This window comes from Bos mutus, chromosome 12 (genome assembly GCF_027580195.1).
Source record: "Bos mutus isolate GX-2022 chromosome 12, NWIPB_WYAK_1.1, whole genome shotgun sequence".
Classification (NCBI taxonomy): Eukaryota; Metazoa; Chordata; class Mammalia; order Artiodactyla; family Bovidae; genus Bos; species Bos mutus.
In genome coordinates, this window is record NC_091628.1 from 50,675,387 (window position 1) to 50,694,794 (window position 19,408).

General features: G+C 38.6%; 1 protein-coding gene across 9 annotated transcripts in view; it reads left to right on the plus strand.

Annotated features, from left to right (window-relative positions):
* LMO7 (LIM domain 7) overlaps window positions 1-19,408 on the plus strand; it is a 219,057-nt gene that overhangs the window by 81,955 nt on the left and 117,694 nt on the right. For all 9 annotated transcript variants that reach the window (XM_070380597.1, XM_070380601.1, XM_070380593.1 and 6 more), the window contains exon 3: window positions 7,072-7,141. In XM_070380597.1, the coding sequence (XP_070236698.1) occupies window positions 7,072-7,141 (70 nt within the window). The remainder of the gene's footprint in view (window positions 1-7,071; window positions 7,142-19,408) is intronic.

Consider the following 19,408-nt stretch of genomic DNA (forward strand, 5'->3'; position numbering starts at 1 on the left):
TGGCTGTCCTTCACGCCATCGGGTGGGCACAGGAGTGCTGCCTGCTGATGCCAAAGTAAATTGATTCATATTACCAGATTCCTTTCTAGACCATTCCCGGTGGCTTCCCTGGTGACTCAGACAGTAAAGAATCCACCTGCAATGCGGGAGACCTGGGTTTGATCCCTCAGTTGGGAAGATCCCCTGGAGCAGGGCATGGCAACCCACTGCAGCATTCTTGCCTGAAGAATCCGCATGGACAGAGGAGCCGTGGAGTCACAAAGAGTCAGACACAGCTGAGCGACTAAGCACACACACACAGACAATACCAACAGCTTGACACTGATGATTTCATCTTGAAATAGAATGTAAGGAACGATAAGCAGCATGGATAAAGATATACATACAGACACACATCCAGGCATTTTTACAGAGGCAAACACTGGAAGGAACCTAAGTTTGATTATGAGAATCCTCTGATTGACATAAAGGGAAGAGCAGAATTTGTGATGTTACTTAATACAGAACCAGTACGGGAACCCAGAGTCCTCCTGTAGACACCTGTTGCTATCACTGTGGTACTGGCAAATGTCCTGTCACTCAGTGAGATCCATTAGGGCTCTGTTGAGTTCGCCAAAAATAAGAGGACTCTGCTCTCAGAACGCTCAAGCTTTGCCAGACTCACTTGAGGATGCTTCAGGCATCACAGTGAGGCTGAAAAGAAAGTCCTGTCACCCTGAAATGATGATTATCAGTTGCATTGGTACTCGCTTCTTGCTGCTCCATGTACTTTGCCATCTTAGCATGTGTTGTTAACGATTTCTTTGTACTCTATGCTGACTCAGCAGTTTTCAAAATTACTACCACAGGAATTCTAGAAATTAAAGTTATATTAACTTTACTAACAGTCTTTGAAAATACTAAAATGATCATAGAATTTTGTATTGAATGCCTTTTAACTTAAAAATGTTAAATTGTATATACTTATTACTTTGCCACGAATGTGTTATTACTCCTCAAGGTGGTTTTTATTTTTAAAACATTACAATTTTTGAATTTAGCTGGAGATAATGAATTAAAAGTCTTGGTAAGAAATTTACTCAAGGTAGCCACTCTAAATTAATGTAACTGATAGCTTACGCTCTTGAACAGCATTTGACGATTGGGAGAGAACAATGCGGTTTAACTCATCTGGCAACAGAGAAAATAATAAAGGGGAGGTGTCCTGTTTGGAAAAAGCACAAAATCATTTTTAGCATTTGAGTGAAACTAAAAAAGTTTTTCTGAGCTTTTAAGAAGCTTTCTAAGAAGTTTTTCTAAGCTTTCTAAGAAGATAGAAGTTTTGAATCATTCACAGAAAAATTTCTGTGTTTGAGGTTAGACTGTGGATTTATAAAATACTTGATGATGCCAGGTCCCTCGACAAGTCCTAGGAGATGTGTTGGGAGTGAGAGGACATCTTTGTGTCCTCTTAGCACCTTCACTGCTTGGTTGCTCTGTCTCTAGTTGACACCTGTTTGTTGAGCACAGTCTGCATCTAGAAGAAACCTAGGCAAGTGATTAAGTGATGTGTAACACATAAAACAGGGCATTGCTCCTTAATTTGTCAAGGAATATGTAATGTTTTTATTATATCTTTTAAACAAATATTTTGCATACTGATAGGAAAAGTTTGACTCATATGGGGATATATATTTAGAAAATGTAGCCAACAGAAAGATTAGAAATATGTATGTGTGAACGACTGACCAAATACTTGAAGGTTAAGAAGTTCATTCTCATTGCATTGATATGCTCTTTGATGTCAGTCTTTCTAATACATTTGGAAAAATCTTTGGAAATAGGAAGTCAAAAGATGCCTCTCGATTTTCTACCTCTGCCTGAGAACTTTCCAATAAAAGGGAAATGAGGTTTGGCATTTGGAGCTAGTTCCTGGAGTCCAAGAGACAGGGCATCACGTTCTAGTTCTCTTGAAAGCCTGTAATAACTGAGCCAGACGCCACGTTGAGCTCTGTGTACAGTTTTCTTGGGAGTGTCACCTATGACTTTTATGTTTAAAGTCAGGTCACATTCACTGGTGGCGAGGTTTCTGAACAGAGGCAACTTCCTCACATCTGTTCTGTAAGTCAGCTCCTTAGAAGGAGGGAGCGGTACGTTTTGGGGAGGAGGAGGAAAAGCAGTAGGTAAAACTAGAGGAAAGAGCGGAGTCACGCCTTTTCGTGGGAGTGTTCTGTCTTGGGAGATAGAAAGTGAATAGTTGTTTCCTAGTTTTACCTCTAGGTGTTCTGGTTTTCATCTTCCCCAAAGAGCAAATCTCTGGTATGCCAGCAAAGCACATGGCCATATTTATGCCATGGCTTGATGAAAGCTTGGGGAGTTGTGGTATGATTCTACCTAGGATTAGAGGGGTGGGATAAGAGGGGTGCAGGGAAATAAAGCGATCCCTTGACTGCCTGTTGTTCCTTGTGCACAGAGGTAGCTTGAAGGTTAGCATGTTATTTGGTTCCTGAATACAGCCAGTGACCTGGAGTCAGTGTTGCCTTTAGGAATTCCACATGTATAATTAAAGAAGGAATGGTGCTAAAGCTGAAACTCCAGTACTTTGGCCACCTCATGCGAAGAGTTGACTCATTGGAAAAGACTCTAATGCTGGGAGGGATTGGGGGCAGAAGGAGAAGGGGACGACAGAGGATGAGATGGCTGGATGGCATCACTGACTCGATGGACGTGAGTCTGGGTGAACTCCGGGAGTTGGTGATGGACAGGGAGGCCTGGCGTGCTACGATTCATGGGGTCGCAAAGAGTCGGACACGACTGAGCGACTGATCTGATCTGATCTGATTATGCAAAGGGGCTTCCCTGGTGGCTCAGTCAATAAAGAATCTGCTTGCAATGCAGAAGACCGAGGTTCTATCCTTGGGTTCTGGAAGATCCCCTGGAAAAGGGAATGGCTCCCCACTCCAGTATTCTTGCCTGGAGAATTCTGTGGGCAAAGGAGCCTGGTGGACTCCAATGACTGAGTGACTAACACTGTTATGCAAAGAAACTCTATCTGTGAAAGAGAGTAGTATCCTCTCATGTGGCACCAACCAGTCCATTCTGAAGATCAGCCCTGGGATTTCTTTGGAAGGAATGATGCTAAAGCTGAAACTCCAGTACTTTGGCCACCTCATGCGAAGAGTTGACTCATTAGAAAAGACTCTGATGCTGGGAGGGATTGGGGGCAGGAGGAGAAGGGGACGACAGAGGATGAGATGGCTGGATGGCATCACTGACTCGATGGAAGTGAGTCTGAGTGAACTCCTGGAGTTGGTGATGGACAGGGAGGCCTGGCGTGCTGTGATTCATGGGGTCGCAAAGAGTCGGACACGACTGAGCGACTGAACTGAACTGAACTGAAGACTATGCCCTCCCTATTCATTTAGATAGACTTAAATTTCACAGAAGTTTAAATTTCATGAAACCTATTTTTCGCCCCAGAAGAAATACCCTAGAAGTTCTTCCTTTAGTTGTATATAAAAATAATTGCAAACAAACATAATCAGATTGGATGTTTGCTTTTTACTGAAACTGTATGAGAATTATCTCCATAGTCTAGTGCTTAGAACTGACACTTAACATTTTCACAGTTGACAAAGTAAAACTGCAGTTTCCTCTAGTGACACCATATTTTAGAGGTAGTTCGCAGGTTATCCAGAGTGGTGTTTTTCCTTGTGGTTATGTCCATGTTGTACACATATGCGGATGCTCAGGAGTGGAAGACGCCAATCCACTGGGTGTATGTTATTGCTGAGTAATAGCTCTGCAATTTTCTGAGGGAGGAGTCCATTAACTCATTATTGGGAGACATCATTTATCTGTGCTATTTTCCTTTACTTCTACTTCTTTCTTCCTTCCATTGACTTAACTGAGAACAGGCTGTGTTATCATCCATTCTAGAAACTGTCTTAAAAAATTCTCTTGATATTACTAACACAGTAATACAAAAATGGTAAGTGACATAAACAGGTAAATGGACTATTCTGGCCAATGTCACCAGTGACTCAAATGGGTGGAGGAGGAAGTTATGACTCTGTTCCTTTAATAAGGACAACTGATGTCAGACTTCCCTGACATTTTATAAGTTGCCCCAGCTCATATTGGTGTCTAACTTTTTATATCTCAGAAAGATTACACTTTAAGAGTCAAGTTCCTGGAGGAAAGTCCATGCCAAACTAGAGATCAACTACTGTGACTTTCTTGATTGACACTGTGCTAGAATTATGTTTCTGTTAAGTGATGTTTCAGTGTTAGTACTGTGGATTGCAAAAAGCCACCAGTCATAGAATTCAAGAAATACTTGCTTCGTAGGGAACAACTACAAGAATTAAATTGGAGTTGTCATTTCTTATAAACTTGCTCAACTCTTTTCTAGCTTTTCAGCTAGTGATTAAAGAAAAATATTGTGACCATGAAGGGAGAAAGCCTTCCTTCCTACATGGTTTTCAGTGCACAAATAAGAAATGAGGAGTCAAAGAGGAACAGTTCTAGGAAATGCTTATAGTCGAAGGGTGGTTCTGCCATCTGTGTTAAGTTGTCTAAAGATCTTTGTGTGAAGAAAGTATGAAAACAGAAAAACAGCTTTTGTTCACCAGACTAAGTCTTCATAAGCCACTGTTTTGTAATTTTGAATCCTGTCGAACAACATTCTGAAGGTCATTAAATTGAGACTTTTGTCTTTTTTTATTTTTAGCACACTCAAGTGTATATATAAATCTCTGGAATGTTGAAGGAGTGACATTCCACAAGTGTCAGATTTTTTTTTTTTTCTGTTGCCCATTGTGAAGGGGAGACCAGTAAATGCAGAATGTTTGATTGTTTCTCCTATATTTGCTTCCATTTTGGAGCTCTGTTAAAGAATAAGGAAATTTTTTTGTGTGTGTGGCAGCATTATTGAATAGAAAAATCACTGTTTCAAATTTAGTTTCCTGGCAGTGATTAATGATTGATTAAACAGGCAGCCATAGTAGAAAAGCACTATTATAGTATTAAATTTCTACATGGCTTGACACTGTTATCAGAGCACTGCAACAAAAAAATAGAAGTCACAAAAATCTAGATTTAGAACTCCAAATTGTACTGTTAAATTTTAGGTGTCAAAGCTGGGTTTTAAAAATGTTTCAGAATCTGGAGACTTACAGATATCTTTGCAGATTCTGTAACAACAGAAACCTTTTCAATGTTAGATTCTGAGGTAACTGTTACCCTATTTGGGTGCATTCTGATGGATTTAAATTTTTACCCAGTCATTCTGTGGTGATAATAAAGCAATCATAGCCTTGAATGAGTTACCAGTGGCTACTAGTTGGTTGTTTGAATGAATTCCATTGCACCCTTTAAATCTGGCAAAACAAACAAACATTGTTTTTAAGCTACTTATTTATTTTTAAAATTTATTTTTAATAATAAAATATTAATATTTTATATTCTAGAATATTCTTTCATTAGAGACAGTGTATACTCAAGAAAAATATATGTGAAATATAGCTTAACAAAATACCTATAAATTGTAATTATCAGGCTCAGATTTGAAAACACCGTACAGAATTGGTAATCGCCTGGCACATGTTAGAATTAACAGTGATGAAAGCAACGTAATATATTTCCACTTCTTAATGTTTCATTAGTGGTTTGGAAACAGATAACAGGAGAAGGCAGTGGCACCCCACTCCAGTACTCTTGCCTGGAAAATCCCATGGATGGAGGAGCCTGGTGGGCTGCAGTCCATGGGGTCTCTAGGAGTCGGACACGACTGAGCGACTTCACTTTCACTTTTCTCTTTCATGCATTGAGAAGGAAAATGGCACTCCAGTGTTCTTGCCACTCCCAGTGTTCTTGCCTGGAGAATCCCATGGGACGGTAGCTTTTTCTTTCTGTGGGCAACCCACTCCAGTCTATGGGATCCCAGGGACAGAGTCGGTCATGACTGTCTATGGGATCTTAGCAGCGGACATGACAGCAGCAGCAGCAACAGATAACAACTGAATTTGTTCATCAGTATTGTAATTAGCAGCTGAAATTGAGCTCTGTTTGGGAAATTCCTGTGAATTTTCCTTATGTAAAAATTATACAGCAAATGTATTTTAAATAAAATATATAATTAAGGCAACTATATTTTAAGGTATTAGTGAATATGCCCATTTGGGGTTGAAATTTATCCTTTATTTAGACATTGACTGGTAGCTTCCATTTACTTTAGGCAACTTTTTCCCCCCATTTTTTAAAGTTTGTGTTTTGTATTGAGGTAGAGGCAATGGCACCCCACCCCAGTACTCTTGCCTGGCAAATCCCATGGATGGAGGAGCCTGGTGGGCTGCAGACCATGGGGTCGCTAAAAGTCGGACACGACTGAGCGACTTCACTTTCACTTTTCACTTTCATGCATTGGAGAAGGCAATGGCAACCTACTCCAGTGTTCTTGCCTGGAGAATCCCAGGGATGGCGGAGCCTGGTGGGCTGCCGTCTATGGGGTCGCACAGAGTCGGACACGACTGAAGTGACTTAGCAGCAGCAGAGCCAATTAACAATGTGACAGTTTCAGGTGAACAACAAAGGGACCCAGCCATATATACACACATATCCATCTGTCCCAATGTTATCTGATGGCCTGGATGGGAGGGTAATTTGGAGGAAAATGGATGCATGCGTAGCTACCTTTTAAAACATGGATAAGTTTGAGAAAAAAATCAGTACAAATGATTAATAGAAAAAGGTATTCTTAGGTTGAAGAGAACTAAACTATAATGGAAGGGATTCATAAACTGTTAAAACAGAATCAAATGTGGAACTTTAACAAATGTGGAACTATTTTTAAGGACATGTTCTTCAGTGTAGAAGTGTGTTTATATGATCTTAGAGACCTATTCACTATTGTTGACAGTGCTGGTTTTTGTTTCTTGGTGTATTTTCTTGGTTGGTTGTTTTTTCTTGGGCCTGAAGAAAATGTTGGAAATGGATGAGTGACATGTATGTTTTTTGAAAATGTTGTAAAGAACGTGAAACTAATGTTGGCTTTCTTGTAACCGCATATGTTGTTTCTTTCTTTACTTTCAGTTTAATTAATAAACTGAAACCTGGGGTCATTAAGAAGATCAATAGATTGTCCACACCTATAGCAGGCTTGGTAAGTAATAAATTTTCTTCCAAACTAGATTTGTCTCTGTAAGAAAATGGGCGTAAACAGATTCTCTTATCTGGAATTATCATTGAAATCAGGTTTAGAGTCTTTTGCTCAAGGAAAGTATTTTTGTGATCTCCGTATAGATTTAGTGTCTCTTCTGTTTCTATTCTTCCTGCGAAGCTTTTGTTCTCTTTATTTAGTTTTTTCTTTGTTTTACATTTCGTGCCCTTGGACTTCCTGTGTCCTCTTTCTTGGCCCATTTGTCCCACAGATGGCGTTTGTTGAGGATCGTGTTCTTTTCAAACCTCAGCCTCCATACATTGGTTGCTAGGTGACCAGAGTTTATGGAAACTGTCCAAACCTGATGCATTGTTACATTTCAGGTGCCTTGTGCTTAGGCGTTGCCCTCACTTGGCACACAGGTCTTGGAGGGTATTTGGACCTATCTGCTCTTTTGGTTTCCTACCAACATCCCGTGTGGTGTTGGGTGAGTCACCGTCTTCTGCTTCACGTCAGTAATATTTTCCATAAGATAACTATTCATGATTCTCTAGATTCCTTCTAGCTTTAAATTCAGAATTTTGTGCATGAATTTTCTACTGGATCAAGACCCTTGAGAGATCAATAGTAAGGTGGGTCTATATCTTTGGAGATAAATAATTTATAATGACAGATGAGGGATATTTTTCAAAATGTTAGCAATCCCAAAGAATCAAGGCTAATGATAGGAATCTGTTTAAAAAAAAATTAATTTTACAGAACACTGAAGTTTAAGACAGCTATTAACTGGAAGTAAATAATATATATGTTATCTTTGGAGTAGTCGAGTTTCTTTATAATACATTCAGGCACCTTCTGTTTGGCCATCCATGTATTTGCAGATGTTAAAGGCATTATAGATTAAAGGTAGCAGTACTAAAATGTCTGGGTTTGTAGTTGGCTTGAGGATCTCATCAGAATTTTGACAGGAATAAGTTGGTGGCAGAAAATAGACAGAAAATATCTGTCTAGGAGAAAAAAAAAAGAGTTGTACAGTTCTTTTCTTTGAAAAAAATCACAAAATTACTATTTTCTTTTGAAATATAGGATGCAGTTGACCCTTGAGCAATGCAAGGGTTAGGAGTGCTGACTCCTCATGCAGTTGAAAATCTGCATGTAACTTTACTTTGCCAAAACTTAACTGTTAATAGCTTACTATTGACCAGAAGCCTTACTGATAACACAAATAGTTGATTAGCAAATATTTTGTGTGTTATATGTGTTATACACTATATTCTTACAATAAAGGAAGTTAGAAAAGAAAATGTTAAAATCATAAGGAAGAGAAAAATACATTTACAGTACTGTACTGTATTTATTGATACCATAAGTTTACATCATCCATTTACAAGATGGATCATCTGTCTATCAGTGTGTACATCAATATTATCTCACATGATACAAACCACCATGGATAGTATACATATTCCTAATGCTACATATCAAATTCAGAAGGTAATGTGAAAAAGAAATTCATATTTATTTAGATGTAGTCATGCATTGGGTTTCCCTGGTGGCTCAGTTGGTAAAGAATCAGCCTGCAATGCAGGAGACCTGGGTTTGATCCCTGGGTTGGGAAGATCCCCTGGAGGAGGGAACGGCAACCCACCCACTCCAGTATTCTTGCCTGGAAAACCCCATGGACAGAGGAGTCTGGTGGGCTATAGTCTGTGGGATTGAAGAGTCGGACACGACTGAGAGATTTAACCCTTTCACATTCATGCAATGATAACAAAAAATAGCACTACGATTGCTTTACAGTTGCCAAGCCTAAACACTAGTGAGTAAATCATTATACAGTTTTTATGACATACAGTATTACAGTCATATTCATGATATAGTGTTAGAAACACTGTTACATTAAAAAATCCACTTACTTGTTGTGATAGTCTGGTATGCAGTTTCTGCAATCATGAGAAAGAGAGAGAGAGAGAGTCATATTGTACTGTAATGTAATTCCTTGAAAGCAAAGTTATAAAACAGTAAGAAAACTAACACATAAGTTTATGTTAAATACCACTCACCTTATGCCTATGTAAGGACAGTGTCTATGAATACTTTATGCACTCTTGATATGCTTTTCTCTTTTTCTTTTGATATTTGTAGGCTACATGGTTTGTCTGAGTTTTTTCAAATTGTCACAAATCTCCAACCAATTTTCTAGTATACTGAAAAAATCCAGGTGTAAGTGGACCAGTGCAGCTCAAACCTGGGTTGTTCAAGTGTCAGCTGTTTATATATCAAGTTCCCAGAGCAGTTGGGCTAAATATTAATTCCTTCCTTCTTACCAAGTTGTAGCTCTTCTACTTCTGTCATGACTAGGCAACTGATAGGGTATTTTTATTGGTTTCAGGTTTGGTTAGGTAAAATACTATAATATATATGCATATATTGCAATATACATATATGCATGAATTACTTCTAGTAATATAGCAAGTCAGAGATGTTATTTATGGAAAAAAAGAGCTTTGATTTCTGAAGTCTTTCCAGAAAGAAAGATTGTTTAATAAAATGTTTTATATGGAAATAACTTTTATGAAATAACTTCTATGAAAATTTAAAGTGTGAATTGTATTGAAAGTACTCATTCTTTTCAGATGGCTTGAGTTATTCTCAGATGGTTTAATGCTTAGATTTTTAAACTGTCATTTCTTGGATCAATTACATGCATTTTCAATAAAATTAACCTTTGATTCCAAACACCCCAAATATTTGGAAAACTTGAATTGCGGTGGTGGTTTATTATGGTTGGCCACTAGAAGTTTTATTCCGTCTTCTGAGTCTATGATTAGATGAAAGCACCAATGTATTTTATATTTAAATCCAAAGATCTCGCCAAGTATTTCTATTTCAAGTATGAGAAATTCTATCTAGTTTGGATTTTATCTCTAGGAACTAAAGCAAAATGTATGTATGGTACACTTAATAGGGTAATTTCACAACTACAGGACACTGAGTATTTTTAATTGGATTTAGGAGCATAAAGAGTGACCAGAGCCATAGAATTGAGCTAAGCGCATTTGGTTTGAAGTCGTTATCATGCATCATTTGACTCTTTCTCATGCTTATGTGTCAGGATGCTTTTTTTCTATCACAGCTTCTTAAAGCCTTAATTTCAAGTGTGAATTAGAGTCCCTGCATTTACCTACTAGGGTTGTTATGAGGATGGGAAGGGATGATATATATATAGTCTGGTCTGTGAATGTTCTTTTGTATCACATTAATTCTTTTAGTAAATACTTGGGTGCCTATTAGGTAAGAATTTTTCTAGTGTATAGGGATATATATTGGCTTCCCTGGGAGCTCAGCTGGTAAAGAATCCACCTGCAAAGTGGGAGACCTGGGTTCAAACCCTGGGTTGGGAAGCTCTCCTGGAGAACGGAACGGCTACCCACTCCAGTATTCTGGCCTGGAGAATAGTATAGTAGACTACTAGACTACTAGTAGACTACTAGAATAGTATAGTAGACCCCATGGACTATAGAACTGTATAGTCCATGGGGTCGCAAAGAGTCGGGCATGACTGAGTGACTTTCACTTTCATAGGGATATATGGGAGAAACAAAGACAAAGACATTACCCCCAAAGAGCTTATGTTCTGGTGTGGGAGTTGGGATTGGGCAAATGAGTTAACAAATGAGCGAGGAAGCACCAGATAATGAATATGCTGCAGAGAATTATAGTAGAGTGACATTTGCTGAACACCTATTAGCAGTTGGATTTGGACTGGGAGGCTTGACCTCTAATAATTCGTCAAATATAGTATATCAGAAGCCTTAGTTTTGGACACTTATAGAAGAAAGGTATAAAACTTGAGCCAGACTCTACATACTAGTAATTTTTGTGTTCAAAATACCTAACATAGTGACTAGTACATACAGCAGATCAACAATTCTTTTGAATGAGTGAATGAACAAGATTTCCATTGTGAGAAGTAATAGGCTCTAGAATTAGGTCTTTCTCGAAAATGATGTATTTGGCTGCAACAGGTGTCAGTTGCATCGTGTGGGATCTTTGTTGTGTCATGTGGGGTCTTCTCTTATGGGGCCTGGACACTCTAGTTGTGGTGCATGGGCTCCAGGGCACACGAGCTCGGTAGTTGTGGCATGCAGGCTTAGTTGCTCCATGCACGGGGGAACTTTGTTCCCGACCAGGTATTGAGCCCATGTCCCTTGCATTGCAAGGTGGCTTCTTAACCACTGGACCATCAAGGAAGTCCCCAGAATTAGGTCTTTGATGGAATAGTGTTATAGGTTGAATTGTGTCCTCCAAATAAAGACACAATACAGGGATACTTCATTTTATTGTGTTTTGCTTTAGTGCACTTTGCAGATACTGCAGTTTTTTTTTTTTTTAAACAAATTGAAGGCTTATGGCAACCCTGAATAGTACAAGTTTTATCAGCACCATTTTTTAACAGCAGTTGTTCACCCCATGTTTCTAGGTCATGTTTGGGTAATTCTTGCAGTATTTCAAACTTTTTCATTATTATTATTATATTTGTTCTGCTGATCTGTGACCTGTGATCTCTGATGTTACTTCTATAACTCTGAAGGCTCAAATGATGGGTAGCATGCTTTAGCAATATGACATTTGTTAATTAAGGTATGTAGGCTGTTTTATTAGACATATTGCACACTTAATAGACTACATAAACGTAACTTTTATATGCACTGGGAAACAAAACAATTCATGTCACCTGCTTTATTGTGGTGGTCTGGAACCTGACCCGCAATATCTCTGTGGTATGTTTATATATTGAAGTCCTAAGCTGCAGTACCTCAGAATGTGACCTGATTTGAGAATAGAGTTGTCAGGTGGAGTATGGGGACAGAGGTCATAGTGAATCAGGGTAGGCATTACCCTAACCTAATATGACTGGCATCCTTATATGAAGATGACCTTATGTAGGCAGATAAATACAGGAAGAAAGCTGTGTGATAACTGAGGATTGGAGTGAGGGAGGAGCAGATATTGCCATCAAACCACCAGAAGCTGCAAGAGGCAATGGATTCTCCTACAGGTTTCATAGGATCATGTCTTTGTGAATACCTCGATTTTCCACTTCTAGTCTCCAGAACCGGAGAAGGCAATGGCACCCCACTCAAGTACTCTTGCCTGGAAAATCCCATGGACGGAGAAGCCTGGTAGGCTGCAGTCCATGGGGTCACGAAGAGTCGGGCACAACTGAGCGACTTCCCTTTCACTTTTCACTTTCATGCATTGGAGAAGGCAATGGCAACCCACTCCAGTGTTCTTGCCTGGAGAATCCCAGGGATGGGGGAGCCTGGGGGGCTGCCGTCTATGGGGTCGCACAGAGTCAGACACAACTGAAGCAACTTAGTAGCAGCAGCAGCAGCAGTCTCCAGAACTGTGAGACAGTTCTCTTTTTTTAAGTCACTCAGTTTGTGGTACTTTGTTATGACAGCCTTAGGAAACTAATACAGATAGATAAATGTTTTAGTCAATACTTGCTTTTTTAAACAAGTTTTGAGATCTTTATTATTATTTTTTTTAATTTGAAATTCAAAGGAAGTTGCCAGAAAAGCAGTACAGAAAAGTCCTCTGTGCCTTTCACCATGTTTCCCCCATAGTGACATCTTGTATAAGTGGTATAATATTGAAACCGGGAATTCACACTGATGCATCCCAAGACTTTAATCAGATTCACCAGTTTTATATGTAACTTTTATAAGTTCTTTTAGTAACTAAGAGCAGAGATGCTTTCAAGCTGAGTGAGATGAAGAGTGTTTTAAGGATTTTCCAAAGGACTCTTATTAATCTAGTGCTCAGGCATAACCATGGCAGCTGCATTCCACATGATTACTTTTTTCTGTCCCTTTTCTGACAGAAAATGGCATCCCTTAGTTGCATTTCCTAAGAGAAGAATCTGAATGGATCGGATTACCTTTTGTTTTCTTTTCATTGGAGTAGAGTAGACTTACACTGTTGATTGTTTCAGGTGTATAGTAAAGTGACTCAGTTACACTCTTTTCCCATTAGAGGTTATTACAGAATATTGAGTGGAGCTCCCTGTGCCATTATTCATTTTCTGATACATAGTAGTGTTGTATGTTTCTCCATCTCATAATTTATCCCTTCCCCTCACATTTTGCCTTTGGTAACCTTAAGTTTTATTTTGAGATCTGTGAGTCTACGCTTCCCTTTTCTTTCCCTGCTACAGACACCATGGGTTAGTGGCCGACCGGTAGATGAGTTCCTTGCGTGAGAGAGTGGTCTTGGCTAACTAGGCTGTGGTCAGGAGTATTCATTTCCTTTGGTTTTTTTCAGTTCAGGTGTATGGGTTGAGGTGATTTTTGTAAATGAGGTTTGTGTAGGGTAGATACCAAGTTAAGTCAAATACAGAAATAATTACACAATTTCTATGTAAGGGTTTGTTAAGCTGTGTGAGTATGGTGTTCAGGCCCCCGCTTTCTGTGGCTTCTCTTTTACTCTCCTTTCTTCAGCTATGACTTTTATCCATCTCATGTCCACTGCCATGTGTATTTAGCTATGAAGCTGAGGCAGTGGATTTATTCATGGCACATGGACCTGTGTGAGACACATGGAATGTCTCCTGAGTAATGACAACAGAGGGAGACGCTAAGATGATTTAGAAATATACTGAATGCTTTGCTTAAAACAGTCATATGATTAGATGATGATTTTTTTTTTCTTGAGGAAAGCAGTAATTTTATTCTCATAGATCTTCTAGAGATATGGCTTTTCTTGCTTGACTGAGTTTTGTAAAGAAATACATTTCCCCCTATCATTTAAATTCCCTTTGTTCTTTACAAAGCCATGCTAAAAATTCTAACCCCAGAGTTTCACCCTTCCAAAAAGTTAGCTGGTGTTAAATGTGGGTGTGTTCAAATCATTGAAACTCAAAACAAAAACTTTGAGAGTTAAAAAAACTCCACCTCAAAACAAAACCCTGAAAAACAGGCAAGATATTCTGATGGTGAAAAGAGCCGTTGAACCAGAATAATATTTTACTATGGGTTGCATTAGTGTGCATGAAATACAATATGTGTAGAAAACATCAAGCAAGTTATTAACCATAAAACTTACAGTCATCTTGGACCCCTAATGATTTGTTAGTATTTTCTAAAGCAAGGTTTCTCAGCCTCGGCACTATTGACATTTGGGGCTGGGCAGTTCTTTGTTGTAGGCATCTGTCCTGTGCATTGTAGAATGTTGAGCAGCATCACTGTGCCCTCCACCCCCCAGTTATGACAATTAAAAATGACTCCTGACATTGCCAGTAACCCCTCTAGGGTAAATTTATCCTGGTTGAGAACCACTGAGCTAAAGAATCAAAGTAAACTCTACCCTTTCTACATGGACTAGTTTGCTGGCTGACTATAGATCGAATTGATCTCACACTTGCCATTTCAGTTGAGGTTTCCCTTTGAAAGCAATGGTATCCTAGAAAATTTTACTATGAATCATTTGTTTGTTTGAATGTTTCTATCCATCAGTGGACTTAGTAGAGAAATGCTCAGTATATCTAGGCTTGCATGAAAAATATGGGCTCAGTTTGAACATCTTTGCTCTAAAGGGTTATTCTTTCAGGTTCCTTGAAGAGTAGAAATGTGTAAGGTTGACTGTAGAGGCTGGGGAAAATTGTCTCCTCATTTAGGAATGCCGTAGAGTACAGCAAATGAGCAAAGATGCCAGCTAGCTTAAGCTATTAGATGTGTCGTTTTCTCCTGCCTTCATAATGGTTATTTTAAGAAATAAGACAAGTCTATGGGTCTGGTCTTACCACCATTTATTGGAAGGTTATTAGTGGTCATTGTTCTTACACCTGTGTAACATTAGTTCTGATTCATTCATCTTCACTCACCTGTACCTGGGTGTCAGCAAAGTAGAACAGCCTAGTCTATGACAAAGTCACTATTGAAACATCTAGTTATTCTCTTCCAGCTATAATATAAAATTCACCTGGGGAATCACCTATAAAATTAAAACATTCTTATCCAGGTTTTTATCATGTACTTTCCTAAAAACTACTTTCAAGCAATGACTACTATATTTATCCCATTGAAAATAATTTTTAGTAAAATAAGCCCAAGAATTGGGAGAGAGGAGGCTTGTGAGACTCTGAGTTTGTGAGCTCTTTCTACAAATAAGACCAAAATGTGAGACCTCAAGATAGTATTTTCAGGAGAAAAAAGCTTTCTTCTGTTTCTTTTCTTTTCCAAGTTGAAATAATGTAAAAAGTACAAATATAATTACTATTTTCATTCAAGTGTGGTTCTTTTCTGGGTAAGAGGGAAGAATACATTTTGTATGGTTGAAGAGAAAGTACTCAAGGAATATTAGAATGTGGCTTGGATGAGTAGCCAGTATAAATATATGCCTTGCTTGAAAGACAGTTATTGAGGGTTGCTCTGTACTAGGTCAAACCCAATTTGCATCTCAGAGGGAATATCTCTGTAGTTGGTAATAAGGACCATTGGTGAAAATATCTGGATGTTGATATATGCAAAACACTGATAACAAGCTGTAGCATGGGAAGAGGGGAAGATGGCGTGAAAGGGAAAGTTTCTCAGTAGTGTCCAGCTCTTTTCGACCCCATGGACTGTAGCTTGCCAGGCTCCTCTGTCCTTGGAATTCTCCAGGCCAGAGTACTGGAGTGGGTCGCTGTTCCTTTCTCCAGGGGATATTCCCAACTCAGGGATTGAACCCAGGTCTCCCGAGATGCAGGCGGCTTCTTTACTGTCTGAGCCACCAGGGAAGCCGGTATAAAATAACCATTTCATGGTAACATCAGTGGTGTCTATTTTCTGGTCTTGAATTTTATGGCTGATTTTGTAGATTTGTTGAAGGAGATCTTCCACCTAGTGAACTTGGGAAAGGCTTCCACCAAGCAAATTCTTCTTGATTCACTCATCCTTGGCAATTTGATTATTTAGCCAATAAGAGCAGCATTCATGCTGAGCTAATTCTAATTGCCATGATCCCCATCTTTAAGTGGATAAGGGTAAACAAGAGGGTCCCCTTCTGTAACCCTTACTCTTCCCTCCACTCTTAGTTTTTAAACAGTTGATAATGAAGCTAGATGTTTCTGTGAATTGCTGTTTCTTGCCTATTACTGTATTGGAACAACTGCATATATGTTGGATCAGACCTTGGGGTTTTATTGAGTTAAAAGATTTTTTACTTTCATTTCCTAATAGAGACAGTGAAGGTTAAATTATATCAATAAACTTGACTAAAACTGCTCAGTTGTAGTCTCATGATTAAATCTACTTTAAAAATTTGTTTTTATTTCAAAGGGAATTTGAACTGCTGTTCCAAGCTGTGTGATTATGTTTCAAACTCCAATATTTAAACTGTTCTTATTTTACTAGATGCCAGCCTCACTATTTTCTTTAAAAACAAAGCACCAATAACACAAAGTACTTTTTCTTACTTCTTAAGAAAGACGTGTACCATAGTGTTACCATTTTTATTTTGCTGTTACACTTGTGTAAGAAATCATAGCATAAATGTTAGCTATTTACTGAAAATAAGATCACTTTGTGCCTTTAAAATATTTTCTGTGGTTGTATTTTAATATAAGTATTTTTTTCTAATGTATCTTTTACTGGAATTTCTCTGTATCACCATTGGTATTTTGAAATGGTTTATCCAACTATCAGGTCTGAGGAAACAGACTGATTGTATTGGATGTCTTCAAGGTAACAAATACTAGGTATTAAATATCCAAATGCCTTGGGGCTTCCTGGGTGGCTCAAGCATCTCCCTGCAATGAAGGAGACCTGGATTAGATCCCTGGATCAGGAAGACGCCCCAGAGAAGGGAATGGCTACCCACTCCAGTGTTCTTGCCTGTAGAATCCCATGGACAGAGGAGCCTGGTGAGCTACACAGCCCATGGGGTTGCAAAGAGTCGGACACGACTGAGAGACTAACACTTTCACATTTTTCACTTTTTATCCAGATGCCTTAATACCTCCTTGTAAATGGCATGTAATTAAGTCAGTGATGACTTTAAGTTAGTTATAAAGTATTTTTAGGAGATTTCCTTAAGTTTCCTTGTCACCCTGCTTCTCTCTAACTCCTAGTTGAAGATAAGTATCACCAAGAGTAGAAACTTAGAAACTTAGTGTCAACATTGAAGTTGGTTACAATGCCCTTCATAATGATGCAGCTCTATAAGTCAGGAAACTCCGGTTTTCTTTCTAGCCATAATCTCTTCTTAGTCATGGCATTGGCACAAGTGTAGGAACACTTCCCTGGAGTTCCAAAACTTCCCTAGAGTTTTAAATCTAAGATGAACATTTATGTGCCAACTTTCAGCCTTGAGGGCAACTTTTTTCAAACATTAATGAATTAGAATTTCTAAAGCAACACTGTAATTGTAGAGTTAAAAAAAATTGATTCAGAGTAAGATTATGTCATACATGACAGTTTTATTCAGATACAAAACACTTCAAACATTTCTCTTTAGGCACCGTTTAAATATAGAAATTGGAAAGGGAAGAGCAAATGATGACGATAGGAACTGGAATCCAGGTGTAAGACTGGTATCAGGGCATTGGTTACTTGATGGGGTTTAGGCCCATGACTATCCCTCCTTTCCTAAAATGCTTACTGAACACCTACTCTGTGCCAGGTACTGTTCTAGGAACTTGGGACACAGCTACAAATATTCCCTAGCAACATCATAGAAAAGATGACGAAAGGGATGGTTTGTGATTATTTAACAAGAAGGAAGATCATCGCTAGAAGCCAGCCTTGTCCACCGTAAACAAATGCTTTAAAGCAACAGGTCACTGAACTGGTCCCATGGGAGGGGTCCAGGCGACTCACTAGAGGTCATGCAATAGCCCATGATGGGTGTTGTTTGACTTTCACAGTTTCTGCTTGTTTTAAAAATTTAAACCAACATTTGCATACCTTCAGATTTTAGATAAAATCCTCAGTCTCTGGTTTTTCAATGAATCTGGTAACAGGAGGCTTGCATTTCCCCAAGACAACCTTTATATGGGGTATCCTGTAGACAGGATAAGAGTCTCTGGTTTCCTTCTTCTCTTTTACCATGTCCTTGACATTATGCCTATTTTAGTCATTTATATTTTGCTTATTCATATACCATCCTTTTCCTTTCAGATATCTGTCTTAATTCCTGCAATGTGTCTGTTGTTGTGGCCTCGGTAGAGTTGATGGAAAAGCAGACAAGATAATATCTGTAGGCAAAATCTTAAATAGTTGAGAAAAAAATGCTCAAGTTTAAGGACCAGGATGTAAATCCATGTAAACTTGGACAGAGGTTTCTGGTAGCTTGCCTTAGAGCTTATACTTGCCCTATTTTTATTTTTTAAAAAAATGTGGGATGAAAACATGGGAAATTTATTTAGTCTAGTTTATAGATGTTGGAGCAATAAGGCATAGATCATGTACTGGGTATCAAAATCTAAACCTAAAAACAATTCATATGGGTTTCAGTCTCCAAAAGGATGTTTTATCAGGAATACATTTCAACTATTTTAGTTGAAAAAAATCAATCATAAATCCAGTGATTTCATTTTATCTACAAATAGAATCATCCTTTTTATTCTTTTATCCATGACACATCACTAATAGTGTCACATGATTTTCAATTCAGATTCTTTCTATCCACCTCATTTTTATTCTAAATTAGACTGGTCTCCTGATCTGTTAAAATTCACAGATCATCTTCCTGTGAACTGTGATGTCATTGTCAACTGGCTGTTGCCATTGTGTTGGGTTGGCCAGAAAGTTTGTTCTGGTCTTTCTATAAGATCGTTTGGAAAAACCTGAATGAACTTCTTGGCCAACACAACATGATCTCAGTTTTGTTCCTGTTGTTCAGTCATTAAGTCATGTCTGACTCTTTTGCGACCCTGTGGACTCTACCTGCCAGACTCCTCTGTCCCTGGAGTTCTTTAGGCAAGAATACTGGAGTGGATTGCCATTTCCTTTTCCAGAGTATCTTCATTGAACTCCCATGATCTCGGTTAGCTGACAGTATACTATAGATGCCGCAATACAAAGTAGCTATGGCCTGTAGCAAGAGAAATTGGATAATTTCTCTCTATTCACTGATCACTTTCTCAGTGCTAGAAACTATGCCAATTACATGTCTACTTCCTCACTCCATCCTCACAATCACTCTGTTATCTCATTTTACCAGATGACCGTTATTAATGACCTTTCAAGTGATGGCTTCTGGTCATAATTAACCACACTTGGAGTC